Below are 22,297 nucleotides of genomic sequence, written 5' to 3'. Positions count from 1 at the left end.
ACGACGAATTTTAAGGCATACGACGACGATTACACGACGGTTTTTTTAAACTACCGTCGTTGTATTACTTATACACGACGGTTTTTTCATAAACCGTCGTTTGTATTACTTATAATAGACGACGTCTGTTGAAAATCCGTCGTCTATATATGCCAAATACGTCTGTTTTTGTTTAAAACCCGTCGTCTCTGTTGTGTATTACTTGCGATTAGATCATTGTATAATCTGCTATAGTGATGGTCATTGCCTGTATTTTCACTTTATTATAGATAATAGGTTATAGTGTCGGAGATGGATAAGTCATGGATGCACTCGGATAGAAGATCGAAGGCATATGAATTTGGGGTGGAAGCATTTTTGAACTTTGCTGTAGAAAATCTTCTAACTACAACACATATCCGTTGTCCATGTGTTAAATGTGTTAATTTGAAGTTGTTTGGGGTTGGAATTATAAGGGATCACTTATACTTTAATGGAATTGACCAAAGCTATAAGAATTGGACATTTCACGGAGAACCTTGGGAAGCAACTACTAATGCTAGTAGAAATGTTGAAGAAGATGATGGCCATAGTAGGTACAGTTTTGTGTCTGAAGAAATTGATATGGATGATAATGATTTTGGTGATTTTGGTTCGGATCCGTATGAGTTTGCCAATGTGATTGGGGATGGAGATCAACCAGTGTACCCTGGTTGTAGAAAGTACACGAAGTTATCGGCATTAGTGAAGTTGTATAATTTGAAGGCAAAACATGGGATGAGTGATGTTTGTTTTACAGAATTATTGATACTTCAAGGCGATTTGCTTCCAGAAGGAAATACAATACCAACCTCCATGTATGAGGCTAAAAAGACTTTGTGTGCATTGGGGCTGAGTTATGAGAAAATGCACTCATGCCCCAATGATTGCATCTTGTATAGGAAGGAGTATGAGGATTCAACTAATTGTCCTACTTGTGGTATCTCAAGGTGGAAGGAAGGCAAAGATTCAATCTTGAAAGAGGGTGTGCCAGCGAAGGTGGTGTGGTATTTTCCCCCAATTCCAAGGTTTAAAAGGATGTTTCAATCACATGAGACAGCTAAGAGTTTGACTTGGTGGCATGCTGCTAGAAAATCAATTGACGGTCAGATGTCTCATCCGGCGGATTCCCTGTCTTGGAAACTTCTTGATGATAAATGGCCTGAGTTTGGTAATGAGCCGAGAAACTTGAGATTGGCTCTTTCATCTGATGGATTCAATCCCCACAGTTCTCTAAGTAGCAGATATAGTTGTTGGCCGGTTATCTTAGTTACATATAATCTCCCTCCATGGCTGTGCATGAAACGAAAGTTCATGATGTTAACCTTATTGATTTCCGGTCCTAAACAACCCGGAAATGATATAGACGTCTACTTGGAGCCTTTGATTGATGATTTAAAATCCTTGTGGGTTGGGATTAGAGGAGTGTATGATGCACATAATGGAGAATACTTTACACTCAGAGCTGCATTAATGTGGACAATTAATGATTTCTCCGCCTATGGAAACTTATCTGGTTGTGTTGTTAAAGGATATAAAGCTTGTCCAATATGCGGCGATGATACACCTAGTCACAGGTTGAAAAATGGCCACAAAATTTGTTACATTGGGCATAGAAAATGGTTACCAATCAATCATCCATATAGGAGGCAACGTGCAGCTTTTAATGGGAAACCTGAATATGGCATACCTCCCGAGCCATTAACCGGAGAAGAAGTGCTGCATATGGTTGAAAATGGTGACAGAGTTTGTTGGAAGAAGAAATCAATATTCTTTGATCTCGAGTATTGGAAATACCTTCCTGTGAGGCATGCCCTAGATGTTATGCACATTGAGAAGAATGTTTGCGATAGTATCATTGGTACATTGCTGGAGATCCCTGGAAAAAATAAAGATGGGATTGCTGCTCGATTAGATTTATTGAACATGGGGGTCAAAACTGATTTGCAACCCGAGTATGGAGAAAGACGTACTCGTTTGCCTCCTGGGCCTTGGAATTTGTCAAGAGCAGAGAAGAGAGAGGTTTGCAATTCTTTCTATGGTATGAAGGTCCCTGAAGGTTATTCTTCAAATATTAAAAATCTTGTATCTGTACAAGATTCAAGACTTCTTGGCCTTAAATCACATGATTGTCATACCTTAATGCAACAATTGCTCCCTGTGGCAATTCGTTCTGTTTTGGAGAAGCCTGCAAGGTATGCTATAACTCGTTTGTGCTTCTTCTTCAATGCTATATGTGCAAAGACTGTTGATGTTTCCAAGCTAGATAAGTAGGAAGAAGATGTAGTAGTTACTCTGTGTTTGCTTGAGAAGTACTTTCCCCCTTCATTCTTTGATATCATGGTTCATCTAGTAGTACATCTTGTCAGAGAAGTTCGTCTATGTGGGCCAGTATATTTTAGGTGGATGTATCCGTTTGAAAGATATATGAAAGTGCTGAAGGGGTATGTTCAGAATCGTACTCGTCCCGAAGGTTGCATTGCTGAGCGGTATATAGCTGAAGAATCGGTAGAGTTTTGTACTCAGCATTTATCTGATGTTAGTACAGTTGGAGTGCCTTCAAGCCAAAAGATGGGAGTTTCAAAGCCATTATCAGGTTGCACAGTGAGCGTAGTTGATCAGGACCTGTTGAATCAAGCACATCTATATGTCTTGGAGAATACGGAGGAAGTCCTACCTTATATCGAGTACGTATGAGTTTTATTCTTTAAGTTTTCATTTTAAATTATTTCTTATGTTTATCTTATATATTTGGGACCGTAATGCTTGAATTTTTCGTGTCATGTAGGCAACATATGATCCACATTAAGACTGCTTATCCAAAATTTAGAAAGAGAACAAAGTGGCTGCAGGATAAGCACAATAGCACTTTCATTCAATGGCTACGCTTCAAGGTATATGTTGTTGAATAACATATTTCTCTTTTAATTTTCTTCTTATTTATATGTTAGGATGAATTAAGATATGATTAATTTGCAGGTTCAAAGTGAAGTTGAGGAAGACAATCATGGCGTATCAGAAAATTTAAGGTGGCTAGCAGCTGGTCCAAACATGGCAGTGCCATTATATAGGAGCTATCTTATTAAAGGTATTAAATTCAATATCAAGGCACAAGATGATGTGCGGACAACTCAAAATAGTGGAGTTTATTTACTTGCACATACCATGCAAGTTGCTAGTGCCAAGGATAAAAACCCAATTCTCTCAAATATGGGTTTCTATGGTGTCATTCAAGAAATTTGGGACCTTGACTACCAAAAGTTTACAATCCCAGTCTTTAGGTGTGATTGGATAGATAGTTCTGGTCTTGTAGTCGACGAACTTGGATTTACCCTTGTAGATTTTAGTAAAATTGGACATAGGAATGACCAATTTGTTTTGGCTTCTCAAGTCAAACAAATATTTTTTGTTGACGACCCGATGCATCGTGGTTGGTCGGTAGTGTTATCAATGCCTAATAGAGAATATAATGATGTTATTGGTGATGAAGTCTTAGGTGATGTGATAATTGAGTGTGAGCCATTTACTAGAGGGATGCCAAATGTTGACACATTTGATGAACTGGTGGGTGAGTTAGGTGCTCAAAATATTCGAGGTGGGTGTGAAGATATATGGATTGAATGATGCTTATGTAATTGGCAGTGTATGACATTCATTTTATAATATATTGTAATGTGATTTCTTCACTTTCATTATACAGGTTTTGGCCACAAAACAATCAGTGCAAAAAATACTGGATCCAGATTACATCATTATATTCTGCATAAAAAACAACGCCTGTTCAAATAAAACATGACGTTATGGTGAACCATTTATTCAGCATATTTACCGACGTCTTAAAGCAACGTAACAATGAAGAACCACGACGCTATTGTGAAGCAATTATCCAGGATATCACGTCGGGGAAGGATTAAGAACCGCCATGTAATTCAAAATAACACGACTCCAATCCCATAATAACGACGTCTAAAAAACGAGATATATAATCTGAATGTTAAAAAATACGACGTCATCATACATTTTCCACGTCGCAAGTTCTTTTATAAACGAAGAGGAACGAAATGAATTCCGACGGAAATTCATTATAACCGCCGTCTAATAACAATTAAACGACGTTATTTGTAATACGGCTCTCATCATAATCTACGCCGTCTATATGTTCTGTAATACGGCTCTCATTTATTTGGAACCGACGTTGTTTAGAAGTTCAACGTCGTCTATATTATTAAGTGCGTCGTGAGTAATGAATACATATAAATACAACGTCGACTATATAAATGTATACGTCGTAAATAATGACACTGACAACTATTTCCACGTCATCTTTTTTAGAAAAATCGAAGTCGAAAATTTATTTCACGACGGTTTTTTGTAAATAAGAGACGTAGTAGATTTCAATAACGTCGTCTTCTCATGTATTTAAAGACGTCATATTTTTTCTTGTCGGGTAAATTATATTTAATGGCGTAGTATTTTAGTTGTCGTCGTTGTATGTATATCTTGCGGCCTTGTTCTTTTAATATGTGTCATATTTTTCCTTTTTAACGACGGTGATTTTTTTGAGTTGGTCGTCTATTCTCATCCTCGACTATTTTCTAGAACTTTAGCAGACTAAACACGTCTGTTTTTATTTTTTTCCGACGTTGTTTTATTTAACAACGTCTAATATTTATCGTCGTTGTTTGTTTCTGAAAATAGGACGTATAAATTTTGTAATACGACTCTCATATATTTGTAACCGACGTTGTTTAGTTTTTCAACGTCTACTCTATTGACATATACGTCGTAAATAATGACACTGACAACTATTTCCACGTCATCTTTTATCGAAAAATCGAAGTGGAAAATTAATTTTACGACGGTTGTTTTTATATATGCGACGTAGTAGGTATCAATAACGTCGTCTTCTAATGTATTTAAAGACGTCATATTTTTTATTGTCGTGAAAATTATATTTAACGTCGTCGTATTTGTATTTTCGTCGTTGTATGTCTATCTTGCGGCCTTGTTCTGTTAATATGTGTCATATTTTTTCTTTTTAACGACGGTTTTTTTAGAGAGCTGGTCGTCTATTATCATCCTCGATTGCTTTTTTTAGATCTTTTTGCAGTACAAAGACGTCGTTTTGTATTTGTTGATGACGTTGTATATTTTAACAACGACGGTTATTTAGCGTCGTGGTTTATGAGGGAAAAGATGACGGTGGATTCCACGACCATTGAAAAACCCAATACACGACGGTGATTTACCATCGTCTTTTTGCTTTTTTGTAGTTGTGTGTTTCCCCAGTAAACATCAATGCCAACATGATTTTCTTCAACATAGTTAACCATAGAGTCTGCAATTTCCCATTCACCCAAGTAATTACATGCCAAAATAACTTTCATTGTCATCGTGCATCAGCCCTCACCTTGATTACATCTCTTTGACATCCGAACTCGCAATATTGCTTGCAATCAATCAATTTAGGCTTCAATATATCATCCAATCTGTGATCTTAGACCTCACAATTTTGATTTGAACCCAAACTTCCCCTAATTTGTTAAACCATAATAGCACAATATACCCTAAATCATTGAGTAGAAGGAAGAAGACTGCACGTGCTTCCTAAAAAAACTAAAAATGAAAACGTCAACTGAGTCCGCTTAACAGAAGTTAATGAAATCAATTGTAAATTTTGGATAATACAGTGATCAATTTGGCTACATCTTTTTCTCAGTGACCAAATTGAAATTTTGTATAAAATCCAATGATGACCAAAAAAGTATTTAGCCCTATATTAAATAAGACAAACTATTCATGTTCATACATCAATTTCATAATACCATAAAATAAAGCAAAGTTATTATGTTGATCATGATTCATTCGCCATAAAGTAGGTTGCCCTTAATTTGTCTGAAATTCCTGAAGTTTATGGATAACATTCAGAACTTTGTTTTTCGACATTACAGTAGGTGCCGAAAGGGTTTTTATGGAGACATGAACGGAGGATTTAAGGCTCATTTTGGTACCTGCACATGCCCGTTAATTGAAAAAACGACACATTTTTGAATGTAGGTCTTCCATTGCCTACTTTTAATGATGACCACTCCGAGGTCTCCATTCATTATTCACCTCATCGGGTAAAACGATAGTTTAGGCTTGATTAGGGTGCTTGCTTGGCACCTAACCATTGTGATCCTTTCGTACTACATAAAATCTTTTGGAGTCAAGATGAGGTGCTTCCTTCCATTGACTGATATAGAAAATTTTTGCTGCTTTCTAAAGCCTATCAAACTTACTAGAACCGTTACTTTTCCTTCTTCAGTATGTTTCACTCGAATTCTTGTGAAAGATTGCCTCCTTCCATTTATCATCATGCAAGGTTGGTATCGGAAGAAAAAACCATTTTAGTAATCAAGAAGCGGAATCTTGCTTTCACTTCCAAGGGTAGTGAAATCATTGGGTACTTCTCCAAATTGAGGCAAAATTAGAGCCACATGCGTCTCATGATAAAAATGGAAGCATGGCACAAGGGTTGCGCATGTCTTGCAATAGCTTGGGAGGCTTGTGGCTTAGGTTGGCAAGGAAATCACACAACTCTTTGATGTTATAAGCTTTTTTTGTTGGAGAGATGTGATCTGTGATGCCACTTCCTTAGGGCTTCACGTGAACTTCCTACTTGATTTATTGAGAAAGTCAACACGTGTTGTTTTTGGGGCACATGCTACTCGTAGGATAGAGATATGTGCTCAGTGGTTGGTGGTTTGAGACTTAAACAACAAGAACTGGAGAACGAGTTAAGCTGTGCGAACTTTTACTCGAAAAAGGAGCTACTGCCTTTGTATAATCATGCATCGTGATTTAGTCGCAGTTCGTACTTTTCTTGCCTTTGTATTGTGTATCATATCCTCTTAACTGTATGCTGATATAGTAAATAGGATTTTCCTTTCCGTCGTTGTTATCTTGGCAAGTAAGGCACCTACATTAGTGCTTGTTGAGGCAAAATAAAGCTTTTGTGGAATCCTTGAGATATGTGCTCTCATGGCAAAATAAAACTGATCGACATGTCCTCTTCAGATGGATTGGAGGTATGTGGGCAGTGAACTGTGCATAGATTCTTCATATTAATAAATTATAGGGTTCTGGGCAAGGATTAGCTATTTTTGGGTTTCAATTTGCTTCAATTGCCTTCAAAACTTCTGAATTTTTTTTGGGTTATGTTATGGGTATCGGAAAATATCGGGGATATTGCATTTATCGGGGATATATCGTCGATACAGGGGAAGATATGGCCTTACCCCCCAATATTGGTGTCGACAGTTGAAAATACCGATATATCGGTGTATCGGCCGATATTTCAATCCTTGAGCACCTGCCACAACCATTAGACCAGAAATGAAACGTTGGATGTATGATAACCTTCCAATGAAGCTCTTCAATTCTTTTGGATTCTAGCAGGATGGTCTGATTTGTTAAAGTAATATTATTGAAATCGACAAGAAAACTGGCCAAACCAATGGTGAACGGGTCTTGAAACGGTTAAAATTTTCCCAAATTGGTGACACCTAAACTGGACTACCATTAAGTTGTTGCCTATCAATTGAAAAAATTTGGTACGTGCTGGGGGACTCGAACTTGAGGCGTGTTGTTAGTATAATGCTCAAATACAGCTAGATTAATCATTTTTCTTGTGTAAAGTTGGTATAATAATAGTATTTATTACTTTTTTAAAGAATTAAAAACATTAAAAAGGTTTCTATCTCTTCCTTAGTTTCCACACAGATTTATTTTCTCCTAGCCGTTTTATTCTCTCTATCTCTCTCCATCTCTTTCTTCTTTCTTCATCCTCGGCTTCTTCTTTTCTTCTCTTCATCTTCATCTTCTTCCTCTACATACCCCTACCCGCGAAGTGGTCTTAGTGCCCTCAACTTCTCTCTCTTAGTCCTTTGTCATTGATGCTCGTCACACTGCACCGATTTATCGGTATGCCAATTATAGTCGGTCTTGCATCTCCTCGCCGCAATGACGACATCCGGTTTAGTGGTCGACATCTTTTCTAATGCACGATTATCGAACTGTGCCCAGGCTTAGTACTCTTCTGCTTACTTGCCCATCATATCATGGAACACGACCGTCATAGCTCGTTGGTAAATGGCTCTGATATAGTAGAAATTCAAATATGGTGAAGCTGTCTTTTCAGCATCCCTAGGAGACATCTTAATTTTATTGCACCCATTAAATTCATCCATGAAGGACAATAGACCTTGCCTATAAGTTGAATCGATCAAAATATCCATGTTGGGAAGTTGAAATTCATCTTTCAAACATGCCTTTTTGTGGTCTCGAAAATCAACACATATCCTTATCAAGCCAGGCTTCTTTTTCATATGAACCATATTTGCTAATGAAGCAGGATGTTTGATTTGGCTTGATGAATTGCCATGATTTCGTCTTAATCTCCGGGTGAAAATTTCTTTTTGGTTGCACCTTATGTTTAGTAACAAGTTCAACATTCAAAGTGTGACACACAAATCGTGGTCAGGCCCTCAAACCCGTCATAAGTGGTATATTATGCCTTCATCTGACAGTGTAATCTTCGAGCATTATGGCTGAGTATAACAGGACTATTAAGTTCAGCATGCCTTTTCCTCTCTCGTTTGACAATTTTCATGAGTTTTGTGTTGCTCAGTCTAAGAGTGTAGGTATGTTCCAAAGGCTTTGGATGGATTGCTTCTGGCATTTGTGCACTCGGTGTAGAATTCTGCTTCTGAATAATGGGCTTCATCTTGATTAAATGGTGCCTGATTTTCTGTTATGCGAATTGGCCCAATCCTCTTTTTTACACATTTGGCTTGGGCCCCTCTTAAGATGTTTTGGGCCTCAACAAAGGTGTTACATGAATAACACAAACTTTATAAATGAATAAAAAAAAGAGTGGGAAAATCACCAACCCTTTTAGAAAACATGTTCGAGGAAAGTCTGCTCATTGCGGAGACATGGTGAAGCAGTTGCAAATGCGCGTCAGTTTACAACTTTACCCGCCAGCGCACACGCAACTCGCCTAGATGTAACCACACTAAAATCACTAGGCTGTGAAACTGCAGTCTCTCACTGCCTCACAAACACACAATTCGATTAAAATAAAGCATATTCTCTCTGCTGCATACCGTCGTTTTCAGCTCTCCTCTGGTTTCTGATTGGTGTCTTTGTTTTGTTGGTTTTCCATTTTATATATCCGTTACCGATTTTCTCACCCTCCACTCTCTCACTCTCTTTCTCATCGTTCCCAACGTTGAGAATAACAGTAGACTCTGCAGACCCATATTTTCTTTTTCCCGGAAAACTGTTCTGCTGGTGAGGCCGCCATGGATCTGTGCTCCCTGCACGTCAAGAACATCAACAGAAGCCCTTTTATGCATAGGAACTCGTTTACTGAGAAACCCATTTCTTGGAACTTCGGAAATGTGAGGCCTTCTTGGGCTGGTGTTGAAGATGGGAGGGACTTTGAGAGTGGGGTCTTGAATTCGAAGCGCAGGGTTTCCTCTAATGGGTTTCGTTCTTTGGTTGTGAGAGCCATGGGGAAGAAGAACAATAATGGAAATTCATCTAACTCTTCCTCTTCTTCAGGTATGCTTTCTGAAGTGGAATTGAATTGCATGTGATTGGTCGCTATGAATTTTGTTTTCTTAGATTTTGATTGCGGGTGCGTTTGGTTTATCTTGCTTCGATTTGTGTTTATGGGTTTGTGATCGTGGTGATAGATGAGCATAGTGGGAAATTTCAACGTTTATAATTGTGAAGTTTGACTTTCTGCTCTGTTTGGGTTCCGGGGAGCTGGAGCATGTAGATGTCGAAATCTACCGTGTACTGAACTTGGATTCTCTGATGTTTAAGCTAAACACTAAGTTTTAGGCTTGGAACCTAAGAAAACAGAATGCCCAAATATTAGTTGGGGAGTGCATTTATAGGCCTGAGGGGCTGGCCCATCATGGGGCTGCTGGTAAAGGGTCTGCTTCAGCTATCTGCTTATAATCATCAGATACCCTTGGTGCGCATGGGATTAGGCCTCTATCACTACTGCTTTCGTAAAAAGCGAAGCTTCCTTTGTAGAACATTTTGGTAGTTTTTACCTGGATGGGTGGAACAGGTCCTTGGAGATCCGCATTTATCATACTAGGCAATCTCCTTGCAAACTTGTATCTAGCTTGGTGGGACAAGATAAATTTATGGTTTGAAAGCCGTAGTTTACCTGTTTCTTAAGGAACAACTTTGGGAGATGTTCTAGTCCGAGCCGTTAAATTGGTGGAACGAGGATAGTCATCTGTGCCGCCAGCTACTATGCATCAGAATGAATACTTGTTCCTAGTGCTGTACGGGACAGAAAAGTGCCTTTTGGAACTAGAATGGTCCATGTTAATGAATAGTGCCTTTTGCAATATGCTAATAACTATACTTTGCGGCATTAGATAATGCAACTTATCCAGCATCAACCATATCTCTCATCACAATTGTTTGCCTCTTGGAGTAACTATATAGCTTACAGATGCTTTCTTATTTCTCAGCCCGTTAAAGTTTCATTGTTAGTAGACATAGTAGATCCAAAATCTATGTTGTGCATATTGAGCTGGGCAGGGTCATGGGGTTAGTTGACACGATACGGGTACAGTGGCATAATTTGGTCTGCGCAACACCCTATTTTTCTTTTTCTTTTTTCCTTTTTTCCCTTTGGAAGAAGGGAAAAGGTGGAAGGAAGGAGGGAAACTCATATTCGAGGTAAATTTATGTAAAGCCTTATTGTATTTCTGCTCAAGTTCTCAGCATTTTCAAGACAGTATCAAGCTGTGTTGGATGTTTGAAGGAGTTAAGTATGTTAAGACTAGCTAAACTGCCAACCTCATTTCTTGTTTTCAAGACAGTGACAGTTGGTGGTATTGCTAGATTACTCCTAGAAGGAAGCCAAGCTTCTTATCATTGTCCCCTATCTATTTGTCATTTTTACAATGCTATTCTATTTTTAATTTTAGCATCCAAGGTAGAGATGTGTAATGCTTTATATTAGGCGCAGTGTCCATATTTTCTACTCTTACAGCATTATACAATTTACTTGACTGTTTGGACAACATTGACAAAAGATTCATTTGTTTCGTCGAATTAGAGTCTGGCACATAAGTGTCCCCACTTGTGATAGACAGTGATTGTTTGGTGCATTTTGTGGTTTTAAAATCAATTCTTGGTCAAAGAGCTATTAGTTTGATCTTGAAATGTCAAGAAATTGAGACCTATCATTATCAGAGCTTGCTTAAAATAACAAGGGAAACCGTGCAAGGACTGGAGTATCTGTAGATACTGCGTTCCTGCGAAGAAGAGTTAATATCTAGATTTTCTTTACAATGGATACAACTACTAACTCGTTGTTTAGAATTTACAGGATATAATCCTTGTTCTCAATTCCACACACCACTTCCTATACCTCAAAGAGCCTATGAATATGTTCTATCCAACAATAGAGAAAGGTTCCCTTGTAAACTTATATTTCTTTGCAGAAACCCATTTTGTAATCTACACCAACTTGAATGTTAGTGTTTTTTTTTTTTCCCTGGGTACTCAATTCTATTGGTTTAGCTCACCAATCACTTCTCAGCTTAAAACTTTTCCAAGCTGTAGATTTTTAGCATATATGGTTACTGCTTTAAAGGATCATGTATTTGGTGGTAGTTTACTAGATTTTGTTGATCCCAATAGTTAGGTGTAGAATGGCCAGAAGGGTAAAGTGTCTTTAATTTGAAATTTTCTGTCCAGTTTAATATATATCTTCACTGCTTTCAGGAAGCTAATGATCTTTTCTGTTTTTTTATTGGTTGTGGAGGGAGTTGAACCCTTGAGCTATCCTAATCCTAATTCATCACCCACCCTCCTTCATCACTTGGGCTAGCCCCAAGTGCTTAATGATCTATTCTATTTCCGTTTATTCTATTGAGAGAATATCCTCGGCTTGTGGCTGGGATTTTAAATAATATTACTTTCCCTTACACTTACAGCTCTACGGGTTCTACCTTTTTTCTAAGTGATTATCTACATGGTTCTTTCTTTCTTGTGTTGTTTTTACTTCATAAAATCCTAAATCAATCCAAAATACATATCCTCCGTATGTATGTATGTATGTATACCTGAAGGCAGGTCTTAGCTTTCACGTATTACTTTCATTGAGCATGGTCTAGGGTCCTGACCAACTTTGTACCTATTGCAAAAATAACTACTGTTTTTCTGTTACAACTTAATGTATGACGTCATGTATGGTGGTGATATTTCATACAGGAAATGGTGACCGCTCTATTCCAGAAGGTGATGGTGAAAAAGAAAACGATTCTTCAGAAAACTTCAGAGACACTTCTTCCCAGAAAAATTATCGTATAAACTTGGATTGGAGAGAGTTCAGAGCAAAGCTATATACTGGGTGGCAGGTGATGTTTTACTTTCCTGAAGGGCTAATGTCCTCTTAAACTAAAATGTGTAATCATTGTGTCCTATAAGATACTCATCAGATATAGGAAGTTTCACTCCTCTCCCCTTTTAGTTAATCTTTTTTAATTTCAAGGTGATAATGAGCCTTATAGAATTTCCAAACATCTTGTTATTGATTAGTTTACATGTGTTATTTGCCCTCTCAGTTAAATTTGGTTTCTCAGCCACATGACCCATTCCGATACTCCTGTTTTTTTAGATAAAGCAAAACTCACTGACACAGACCTACCATATCACAAATATCTTACTACACAAATACACAAAGAAAATCTCCAACTTATTTGAAAATCTAAGTAAAAGAAATCTGATTGAAAAATCAGGAGAGACAGAGATAGAGAAATAGAGGAGATATATGGGAGGAGGCTGAAGGGCTGAAGAGGGTATGCAAAGGTAACATGGATGGGCTTGAGTTGACCTTCTGATTTGAGTTTTTACAAATACACAGATAGAAAATCTATGTAGATCAGTTGGTTTTTTCGGGCTTCCAAAATGAGAAATCAACATTTGACCCAACCTATCCACTTTTCATTAACGTGGACCATTCACCTGATGGACTGCTTTTCCGTGTTTCCTGTGTTTTCCTTTGATAAACTTTTTTCGGTCTTGCGTTGCTCCCCCCTTATGTATTTCATTGTCTTTACTGTTCTAAGTTGATGATGATGCAGAGCCTTGTAGAAGTGTAAATACCCTAGCATAGATTTCTTTTCTCTTTTTTTTTCCTTCTTTTTTTCACAACTGGTATTGGTTTGTGGCCTTTTGGTTTTTAGTGCATCATTCCATATACATTTAGGGAGTTTCCTTCCGGGAAAGAAACAAGTGATATTCCTGGAATACCCCCTGATCTAGCATTACGTTGCCTGCATAAAATTTTCTTGCACTTTCTTAGGATCATATTTATCTTAAGTCTAGCATTTATTAAGTCTAATGGCCAGATCCAAATAATGTGCTTGTAAGTTATGTTGGTCCTCACAGGATGTTAGTAATTCTAGCATCATTACCAAATAAAATCTCTGATGATCCTCCATAAATTGTCAAGTTTACACTGGAAACTTTCAACAGGGAGAACAAGCGGAATCTGATGCTCAGAACCAAGGTGGGACTCCCTACCAATCGAAACCTCTTGGCCTGAAGTGGGCTCATCCTATTTCCGTACCTGAGACAGGCTGTGTCCTGGTTGCCACAGAAAAGCTTGATGGAGTTCGCACCTTTGAAAGAACTGTTGTTCTTCTCCTCAGATCAGGAACAAGACACCCAGAAGAGGGGCCATTTGGAGTTGTTATCAACAGGCCACTCCACAAAAGGATCAAACACATGAAGCCCACAAATCTTGATCTTGCAACCACATTTTCTGATTGTTCTTTGCATTTTGGTGGGCCTCTCGAGGCAAGCATGTTTTTGTTAAAAACAGCGGGCAAGACAAAGCTTCCTGGGTTTGAAGAAGTGATCCCTGGCCTTTGTTTTGGTGCTCGTAACAGCCTGGATGAAGCTGCTGGGCTAGTAAAGAAGGGTCTTGTTAAGCCCCAGGATTTCAGATTCTTTGTTGGTTATGCTGGGTGGCAGCTGGATCAGTTGACAGAGGAGATTGAATCGGATTATTGGTACGTGGCTGCTTGCAGCTCAAATTTGATTTACGGGGCTTCATCAGAGTCTTCGTCAGAAAGTTTGTGGGAAGAAATTTTGCAGCTAATGGGTGGCCAGTATTCTGAATTGAGTCGAAAGCCTAAGCAGCAGGATATGTAGTCTAATTTATGATATCGTTGGTGCTCACTAAACAAAAACTAGTTCTAGAGTTATATAAAGCGAGTCGTGCAGTTAATGTATATGTTAAGCCAATTGTACAGAAAGTTTGCTGGCTCTTCAAGTTAGTACATCTTGTTTTATTTCTTCCTTTTTGTTGTTTTTTTCCTTTTCTTTCTCTCGGTTTTCTATTTTCCTTCTCAATAAAGTTGCTATTTGTGTGGTTCTTGTATGCAATGTCTTCTTATCTAGCTCAAGAGATGTACTGCAGAATCTCTGCAGAATCTCTTTGACAGTACTGTAAATTGTCTTAGGAATGATACATAAATACAAACTAAAAACCAATTGGAAATTTTTTAAATAGTTTTAATTGGCTTTTTTCCTTTCAAGTCTTTGTTTCATGCATTTAGCTTTCATTTCTTCATCTCCCTCCTCCCCCTCCTTTCTTACATATACTTCCCATGCATTTTAGCTACAAATAATAATGGTAAACTACATTCTAATCACTATGTTAGAAGGCATTTGATTCGGACGTTTCAATTTTGTCAATTTGGTTTCATTGTTTTATTCCATTAACAGTCCGAGGATAATTTTTTTTTTTTGGGGTTACCCTAAGTTTAATTTATGGATTGGTCTCCTCTCTCATCAGCTCCCTAAACCCCTTCAATTCCTAACATTTCTCTCTAAAATGAACGGACTATTTATCAAAAGATACTAGCAAAATATAACGTCCTATATAGGTTAGGGTTTTTCTAGCGCCGCCAGTCTCACAACTAGGGTTTGTCAGCTTTGTTGCTTAGCGTCTTTCCCATTACATGAACGGTGGGAAATACTATAGGAGCCTCGTCCAGTTGTGGTTGTATTGCTGTTTTAGGATTGCGGAGGGAAGCTTCGAGTGGACGATGGCGGTGCCCCATTTTTGTCTCATTATTTGTGGATGTTAATAGGTTGTCTTGTAATGTGGTAAAAAATGATTTTATCCCTACAGTCTGGTGTCACATTAAAGATATATTTGAGATAACTATTTTGTTAAATTTTTTTCCCCTTTTAGATAGGAAGGAAAAAAATACATCTTCTAATGCTGCTTTCCACAGCAAGAGTAGCATCGCTGGAGTTGATCATGTTGCCTCAAAAACTGGTTATTATTGCGTACAAACTGTTGACAGATTAGCCCAGTATGCATATCAGCACGTAAAATCCAGCGTATTCGTAACTTACAAGAAACCTGAATCATGAAGAAAAGAAAATCGATATCTTACAATGTACATCAACAACATCCGTCCTCTGTACAGGGCGAAAGCCCGAAACCTATAATTGTTGAGTAACCAACAAAAAACCCACAAATCCTTATCGCTTCTCACTTCAGCGGTACAAAAGAATATATCATCCACCCCATACATTGCTTTTCATTTCTGAATATGTAACTACGTTCATCTTGGTTCAGCCTCCATGCTAACATTTCTCATTGGCTTTTATAGTTCACTAGCAAACTTGGCAGGTGCAAGTGGCTGTTTTTGGTGAGCAGACAGCATGGTTACAAGAGAGGCAGCAGAATAGCGACTGTTCAGGACCACCGATGTCTTCCATGGTTGTTATCAAAGTTCTCTATTTGGTCTGCCCCTGTCAACGCGCCCGTGCTTTACGTACAGCCTGTTGGATTTGCCTTTCATGCTCTTTGAGCATGTCTTCAATGTTTCCTCCTGGGGGCACCAATGGTCCAGAGTAATGGATTCTGTTTTTGGGTACATAGCCCTGAAACCATACAAATAAGGCGGTTCATAATTCAAGAATACCGTTATATCAGAAAACAAGAGTACAAAAAGGAAAAGGAATTTGAAAAGGGCATATGGGCAAAATTACAAAAAAGATTGCACATTCTTTAGTAATCTATGCCACATTGTGTTAAAATGGTCCTGTCTAATCCCTGATTAGTTGACAACATTAGAAGAAACAAAATCAATTCCTTACCATTCTGGAATCTCTGATATACACTCTTTCATCCTTCTTATTGGAAGAAATAAAAAAGTCTGCTCCAGCTTGAGGCTTGTGAGATTTCTGTGTGCTTAGCTCTGACTTATTTAGTGTAGAAACTGTCTTATTCAATGATGATTCTACTGTACTAGGGTGTATCATTGAACTACAATGCGAGTATCCATTCTGCCTAGCTCCTCCGGACGGTTCCATTGCAAAGCCAGAGACACTGTCTCGTTGGGGCATGTACTTGTGACCTGTGGTTTTCAGGTTTCTCTGTCCCTGCTATACTTATGTTAGCCAAAGTGAAACTCAAAATATCAAGTACAAGAATTAATTAATGGGTACATGTGTTGAGCCATTTATAATACCTGCAAAGATGCATCTCCCTGAGCATTAAACTCTGGCGTTGGCACTGCCTTGGTATCTCTTGAACTTCTTCTAACAGATTCAGTACCACGTCCTTTAAAAGCATCTACTTTTCGCCTGAAATATAATAAGAGATCGAATATATAAGACTCGAGGAACTTTGACAGCATCACCTTTTGAGAAATGTTATAAAATTTTCTTCTTACTAATCTTAAAGGAGACAGATGTTTTTAATTTAAGCTTCACTCAGAAAACTTATCTCCAAGCAAAAGCTGGGAGGGATTTGGAACCTAGTAGAGTTATATATCTATAGATGACAGCTTAGTTACTTTCTTCTGTTATAAATCATCATATCACCATCATATATTACAAAAATGGGTTGAGTAAAAATATCCAAAATTCACACCTGCGTGTCAGTAATCCTAGAAGCTATAATTCTAAGTGCCAAACACAGCCTGCCTCAAGTAAAAATAATTAACAATACTTCTAATACTTCTACTTATTCATTCTCTCCCAATATACTATCAACTTATCAGTTTAGGGAAAGGATAATAGGAGGAAAATAAACTGAGAAGTACAATATTACAACTAAAACTGTGAGAAACTAAAATGAATAAGATTGTTAATATTTTCTTATCTTCAATATCTACACGAGACTCAAAGAAATAGAGGCCTCCTGGAGATGTACCTTTTTTCCTCATCCCGAAGCTTGGCATCAAACTCCTTGCTTGGAGGATATTTTGGTAGATTTGATGGATTACAAGGTAGTGGCTGCGTAGTGAAGAACTGAAATAAACATATCCAAATTAAATTAACAATATTTACACTTGAACCACATTCATAAATGATATCAAAAGGATATTGACAGGAGCAATGAACAAAAAATCATTTTCCATGTTTGCAATTTTTTCGATTTTTTCTAAATAATTGGTTAGCTATAACAAGTAATATACTTTTCTCTTCTTGACTAGAGGTAATATCGGTTGCGTAGGTTTTAATGGAAAAATGAACAATACCAAGGCCTTCTTACAGTTCAAACAATTTCTCCAAAATGTGGTCTACATTGGCGTGTATGATAACCCAGTTAATTATACAATTCGGATATGCATAAGAGAAACAACTTAAATGTATTTCAATAATTTCCTGCCAAGATAAGTGATCCTTATGCCTTTGTCATTTCCCTCAGCTCTTGACAAAGTATAGTTTTTCTGTTACGCAAAGATTGAGAAAAAGTCAGATATGGGACGGAACTTTTTTTCTTAAGTAGCAGAAACCATATCCAATAAGCTAAAGAAAATATCTCTTCAATTCTCAGAACTTCATTTAGTCAATAAATTGCTATTCCCAGAACTAAAGACCATTGTTTTCCAATGAAAACACAGAGGACATGAAATTTCTGGAAACTATAGGAACAATTGCATGATATAATATTTTCAAGTTGGTGAAACTAACGCAAAACCAGAAGATATATAGCATTAAACAGCAGTATGAAGGCATATATGGTTTTAATATTAAAAGAAGAAACTCAAATTTACCTCACTGCTAAGTGCCGAAGCAGCTGATCCCCGCTTCTCTGGTTCTATTGAAAGGAGTCTATCAATAAGAGCCAAAGATGAAGAAGGTAACTCTTTGAAAGTGTCAGCAATACGACGCTTGTAAGGTTGTTGAGGTTTGAAACTAGTTGCATGTGGTAATTTTGTTTTCTTCCAGAAGTCCTCAGACGGTGAACCACAAAGCTTAAAAATCTTATGCATTTGTTCCACCTGAAAAATAACAAATATTAACTGCCACTTAATACAACAGATTTGATTTTACTACTATTACTAAATTTATGTAAGTTATATAAAAACTCAAGAGAAAATTCAGTTAATGTGTAAAACATTTACAGATAATTTGTATGCACAAATATATAAAACTAGAAGATATGAAACTTATTGATAACTTATTCTCGAAGAAATCCCATGCAGAATAAATTGACTGCTCTATAAGTTTTGGCAATTTTTATCATAAACGAAGCAAACAAAAGGAGAAGAGTAACTCATGAAACTAAGAATGTAAACATAACTCATCATTACAAATTGTCATTTGATTTATAGGAATAACTCCTTTACCTCTGTTCTACCAGGCATGATAGGCTTTCCAGCATACATTTCTGCAAGGATACAGCCAGTGCTCCACAGGTCTATAGCATCTCCATACGCAGTGGCACCAAGCAAAAGCTCAGGTGCCCTAAACCAGAGAGTTACAACACGACTAGTTAATGGCTCCTTTTGACCAGGCTCATAAAAGGTCGCCAGACCAAAGTCACCAATCTTAAGGACTCCGTCATTGTCAAGCAGAAGATTTGAACCCTTGATATCTCGGTGCAGGACACCTCGACTATGACAGTGTTCAAGTCCAAGAAGCAATTGTTGCATATAACATTTAATCTGCAATTCCATCACATGAATTATAGTTTAACAATATTTTGTTGCAAACAAGTATTCTTCAGTTTTAAAATAACAGTAAAAGCAGAGACAAAATGGCATTTCAACGGAAGAAAAAGGTGAGTACAGACAACATAACAAGTTCACAGAAATTCCAAACATTAGTATTGCTTGAAATAGCATTCCTTTGACGGAAAATTGGACGGAACTGACTTTGAGGATGACATTGATGTGCGACATGAGAGGATGGGGATGACATTGATCGACTTGAAAGAATAAGGACGAAAATGATATGTCTGAAATGGTACAGGGACTACTCATGATAAGAAGCCGAAGTAAATAAATAGACAGACGAGAAAGGTACAAGAGAAGAAGGGGCCCCATCTCTTGATTTCACTGAAATATTTCCCAGGAAGGAAATAGAAAATGAATTTGATTGTTTCTCTGTTTGGTTACAGAATTTGATAATTTCAATCTTTAACATTAAAAAAAGAATTCATTATACTCAATTAGTACTTAATTCATAGGTAAAACATGTCAAACCATACAACCTGATTCATTAAACAAATAATGGGCACAATGAAAATCTTTAAATGTTTGAAAGCAAAACAAAAGTGCGTACCTGAGCTTCTGTAAACTTGTTGCCGCGTGTTGCTGCAAGACCAGAAAGGTCATGCTCCATATACTCGAAGACAAGATATAAACTGCATGACACTCTTGAAGTGACTAGCCCTTCGAGTTTCATAACATTTGGATGATCAAGTCTTCGTAAAATATGGATTTCTCTAGCCATAAAGCGAACACTTTCTGGGTCCATATTTACAAATCGTACTTTCTTCAGTGCAACAATTTTACCAGTTTCCAGGTCACGAGCCTTGTATACACTGCTATAAGTTCCTTGTCCAATCTGCAAAGAAAACATTCATTGGAAATGTTAAACATAAGATGGCTGAATTAATAGTCAACTGGACAGCTATTTCACCCTGAGACAAAAATTCTGCCTACACATACAAACTAAACCTGACATAAATAATGTACATACGTCCCAAGTACATAGACGGTAATTTTATATCAAATGTAAAATACACAACTACAAATATAAACACACAAAGATGCACATGATGCTGTTCTATCTTAAACATTCAGCCCATGCTGAAATCCATTTACCAGTCATTAACATTATCTTTGAAATCACATAACATGTCATGACATAGAAACCACAACAGAATTGAAGCAGAGCAGGCATTTATAGCAATTAGAGAAGTAACAATTAGAACTAACTTTGTCTAACTTCTCAAACGAGTCTGCCCGTCGAGGCACCCACCCTTTGATAGCATCTCCTGCAACCGAAGTTAGCCATGATGGCCATCCAGCAGCAGTTTGTTCTCCTTCTGCACCATGTGGCATGCTCACTATCCTAGACATCACCGTTTGCTTTTCACTTGCTTCCATATCCATTGTTGCCCATCTTTGATGATTAGAATTCCCAGGTTTTGAGATGACTTGGGTCTTATTAGGATCTTCATCATTAGCAGCATTGCTTCTCCTATTGGCTCTTGAGGCCGTGTTTGATAACAAGCGCACTGACCCATCAGCACCACCACCACCACCACCACCAAGACCACTTACTTCGGCTACAAAGTCATCTCTCAATGATGGGGTAGGAGCAACCAATTGAACCGAATAATCCTTCAAAGGGTGTTCTACCGTGTCAGTATCCTCCACCTTTTCCTGTTCTGAGGCTCCTTTTGAACAAATGCAGCCCATATTTTTTTGCGCCTCCCAAAATCCCCTGTTTCCAATGCTTCCAAACTAATCACCCCTTTTGCAAAATATGTGAGTGAGATCATTAATCAAATATGTTGCCTGCATTACCGGGGAAACCCAAGAGTTTCCCTTCAATCCATCATTTCTCCTCAAATTCTCAATCTGGGTATCTCTTTCCACCCAATAAATAACCTGAATTCACATAGCTAAAGCCTTTTGATGATTATTGACCCTTACCCAGATACCCAAATTCCATGGAATTTCAGAATCCGGGAAATGTGAAAGGAAAGGCAGAAAGAAACCTCTATATATCAAAGAATGTGGCAGAAACCAGAAGGTGTGGAAAATCCAATCTCAAAACCCAAATGTCAAAGCTTTAATGTATAGGAGGAAATACAGATAAATTTATATATACCCAAAAGAGATAGGAGACCCAAAAACCAGACCAGAAATCCCTGCACCTGAAAATTAAGAAATGAAGTGCTCGTGGATTGCAGGAGTTCTGGCTGGGCTGCCTGGAGTTTCTGGGTTTGCAGATTTTTCTGTTTGTTTTTTCTAATTATCGATTAATGTCCTATAAAAATAATAATAATTAAACTGCCTTTGGTTTGTTGATTGTGAAACCAGGAAGTAGGAACGGGAGGGAGGAGAGGACATGAATGGAAAATCCAAAAAAAATAAAAAACAAAAGAAAAGAAAAAAAACAGAGGGAAAAAAAAAAGAGGGTAACGTAGTGTGTTGTGATTTGGAGGTTGGCAGAGAGAGATAGAGATTTGCGGGCGTACATGGCCCCGAGAAACGCGAGGGACCGAAGGTTTTGAGGACTTGACAGGAAGGAAACTCTTGACTCTGACTCTGACTCTGACTCTCTGTTTCTGTTCTGGAAGAGAGAGAGAGAGTTGCAAAGAAGAAGAAGCATCCATTCAGATAGGTTGAGCTGAGAAGAAGAGAGTGATGGAGGAGTGAGTGGAATTTGGTTTTTGCTTTGCTTGCATTGCATGCTTTATATCAAGACGTGCGTCGCAATATGTCTTTGTAGCATTGCATGTATTTAGGCTAGCATTTATGAATTTCAAAAGGTGTCATGTCTAAGGTGGAATTTCAAACCGCCAAACCGATCGAATCGGACCGAATTCTTGCACCAAATTCGAATGTTAGTGCCTAGGGAGTTTTCGAACCCCTAATTTAGTACATCCATCAAATTATGTGAATTTTTCCGTCTATTTGAAGGATAACACTGTTAATTTGGATTTATATATAATTATCTTCTAAAAATCAACAGTAAATACTATGGAGTGACTAATTTGGAACACTGCAAGAGTTGGAGGACCAAAATGACCAAAAAAAGGAGTTTAAGGTGCCACATTCTGCTCTGCCACTCCTCTTAGCACTTTGCCCCATCCTTATTGAAGCTCCACTTGAGGTACTGCTGCCATCTATCAGTTCTTCTCAACTTGAGTTCAAGGTGTGTGAATTAATGTAGCAAACCAATTCCAGAATTCCCA

The 22,297-nt window shown here is 37.8% G+C and overlaps 2 protein-coding genes across 3 annotated transcripts; one reads left to right on the top strand and one right to left on the bottom strand.

Moving 5' to 3' along the window:
• Nucleotides 9,100-14,491, top strand: LOC18791124 (UPF0301 protein MAB_4928c). Its single transcript, XM_007222030.2, has 3 exons — nt 9,100-9,627; nt 12,316-12,461; nt 13,582-14,491. Exons 1-3 carry the CDS (start codon nt 9,366-9,368, stop codon nt 14,260-14,262), a joined length of 1,089 nt encoding a protein of 362 aa, XP_007222092.1. The 5' UTR covers nt 9,100-9,365; the 3' UTR covers nt 14,263-14,491.
• Nucleotides 15,382-21,753, bottom strand: LOC18788606 (probable serine/threonine-protein kinase At1g54610). 2 transcript variants are annotated; one of them, XM_007224371.2, is made up of 8 exons: nt 20,307-21,753; nt 19,648-19,932; nt 18,711-19,028; nt 18,135-18,362; nt 17,288-17,385; nt 16,602-16,716; nt 16,228-16,512; nt 15,382-16,011 (listed from the first exon to the last, which is right to left on the bottom strand). In XM_007224371.2, exons 1-8 carry the CDS (start codon nt 20,790-20,792, stop codon nt 15,883-15,885), a joined length of 1,944 nt encoding a protein of 647 aa, XP_007224433.1. In that variant the 5' UTR covers nt 20,793-21,753; the 3' UTR covers nt 15,382-15,882. The 2 variants fall into 2 exon arrangements, with proteins under 2 accessions (XP_007224433.1, XP_020422450.1); XM_020566861.1 differs by having other exon boundaries at nt 15,391-16,011; nt 16,228-16,515.

The sequence above is a fragment of the Prunus persica genome, chromosome G1 (assembly GCF_000346465.2).
Source record: "Prunus persica cultivar Lovell chromosome G1, Prunus_persica_NCBIv2, whole genome shotgun sequence".
Classification (NCBI taxonomy): domain Eukaryota; kingdom Viridiplantae; phylum Streptophyta; class Magnoliopsida; order Rosales; family Rosaceae; genus Prunus; species Prunus persica.
This window is presented reverse-complemented; position numbering and strand designations above follow the sequence as displayed.

Excerpts from the sequence above, each read along its gene's own strand:
- LOC18791124 (XM_007222030.2), top strand. The coding sequence starts at position 9,366 with ATGGATCTGTGCTCCCTGCACGTCAAGAACATCAACAGAAGCCCTTTT. Across the intron at positions 9,628-12,315 it reads TAACTCTTCCTCTTCTTCAG|GAAATGGTGACCGCTCTATT; the intron begins GTATGCTTTCTG and ends TATTTCATACAG. Across the intron at positions 12,462-13,581 it reads AGCTATATACTGGGTGGCAG|GGAGAACAAGCGGAATCTGA; the intron begins GTGATGTTTTAC and ends AACTTTCAACAG.
- LOC18788606 (XM_020566861.1), bottom strand. The coding sequence starts at position 20,792 with ATGGGCTGCATTTGTTCAAAAGGAGCCTCAGAACAGGAAAAGGTGGAG. Across the intron at positions 16,516-16,601 it reads AGGGAGATGCATCTTTGCAG|CAGGGACAGAGAAACCTGAA; the intron begins GTATTATAAATG and ends ACATAAGTATAG. Across the intron at positions 16,012-16,227 it reads ATATCAGAGATTCCAGAATG|GGCTATGTACCCAAAAACAG; the intron begins GTAAGGAATTGA and ends GTATGGTTTCAG.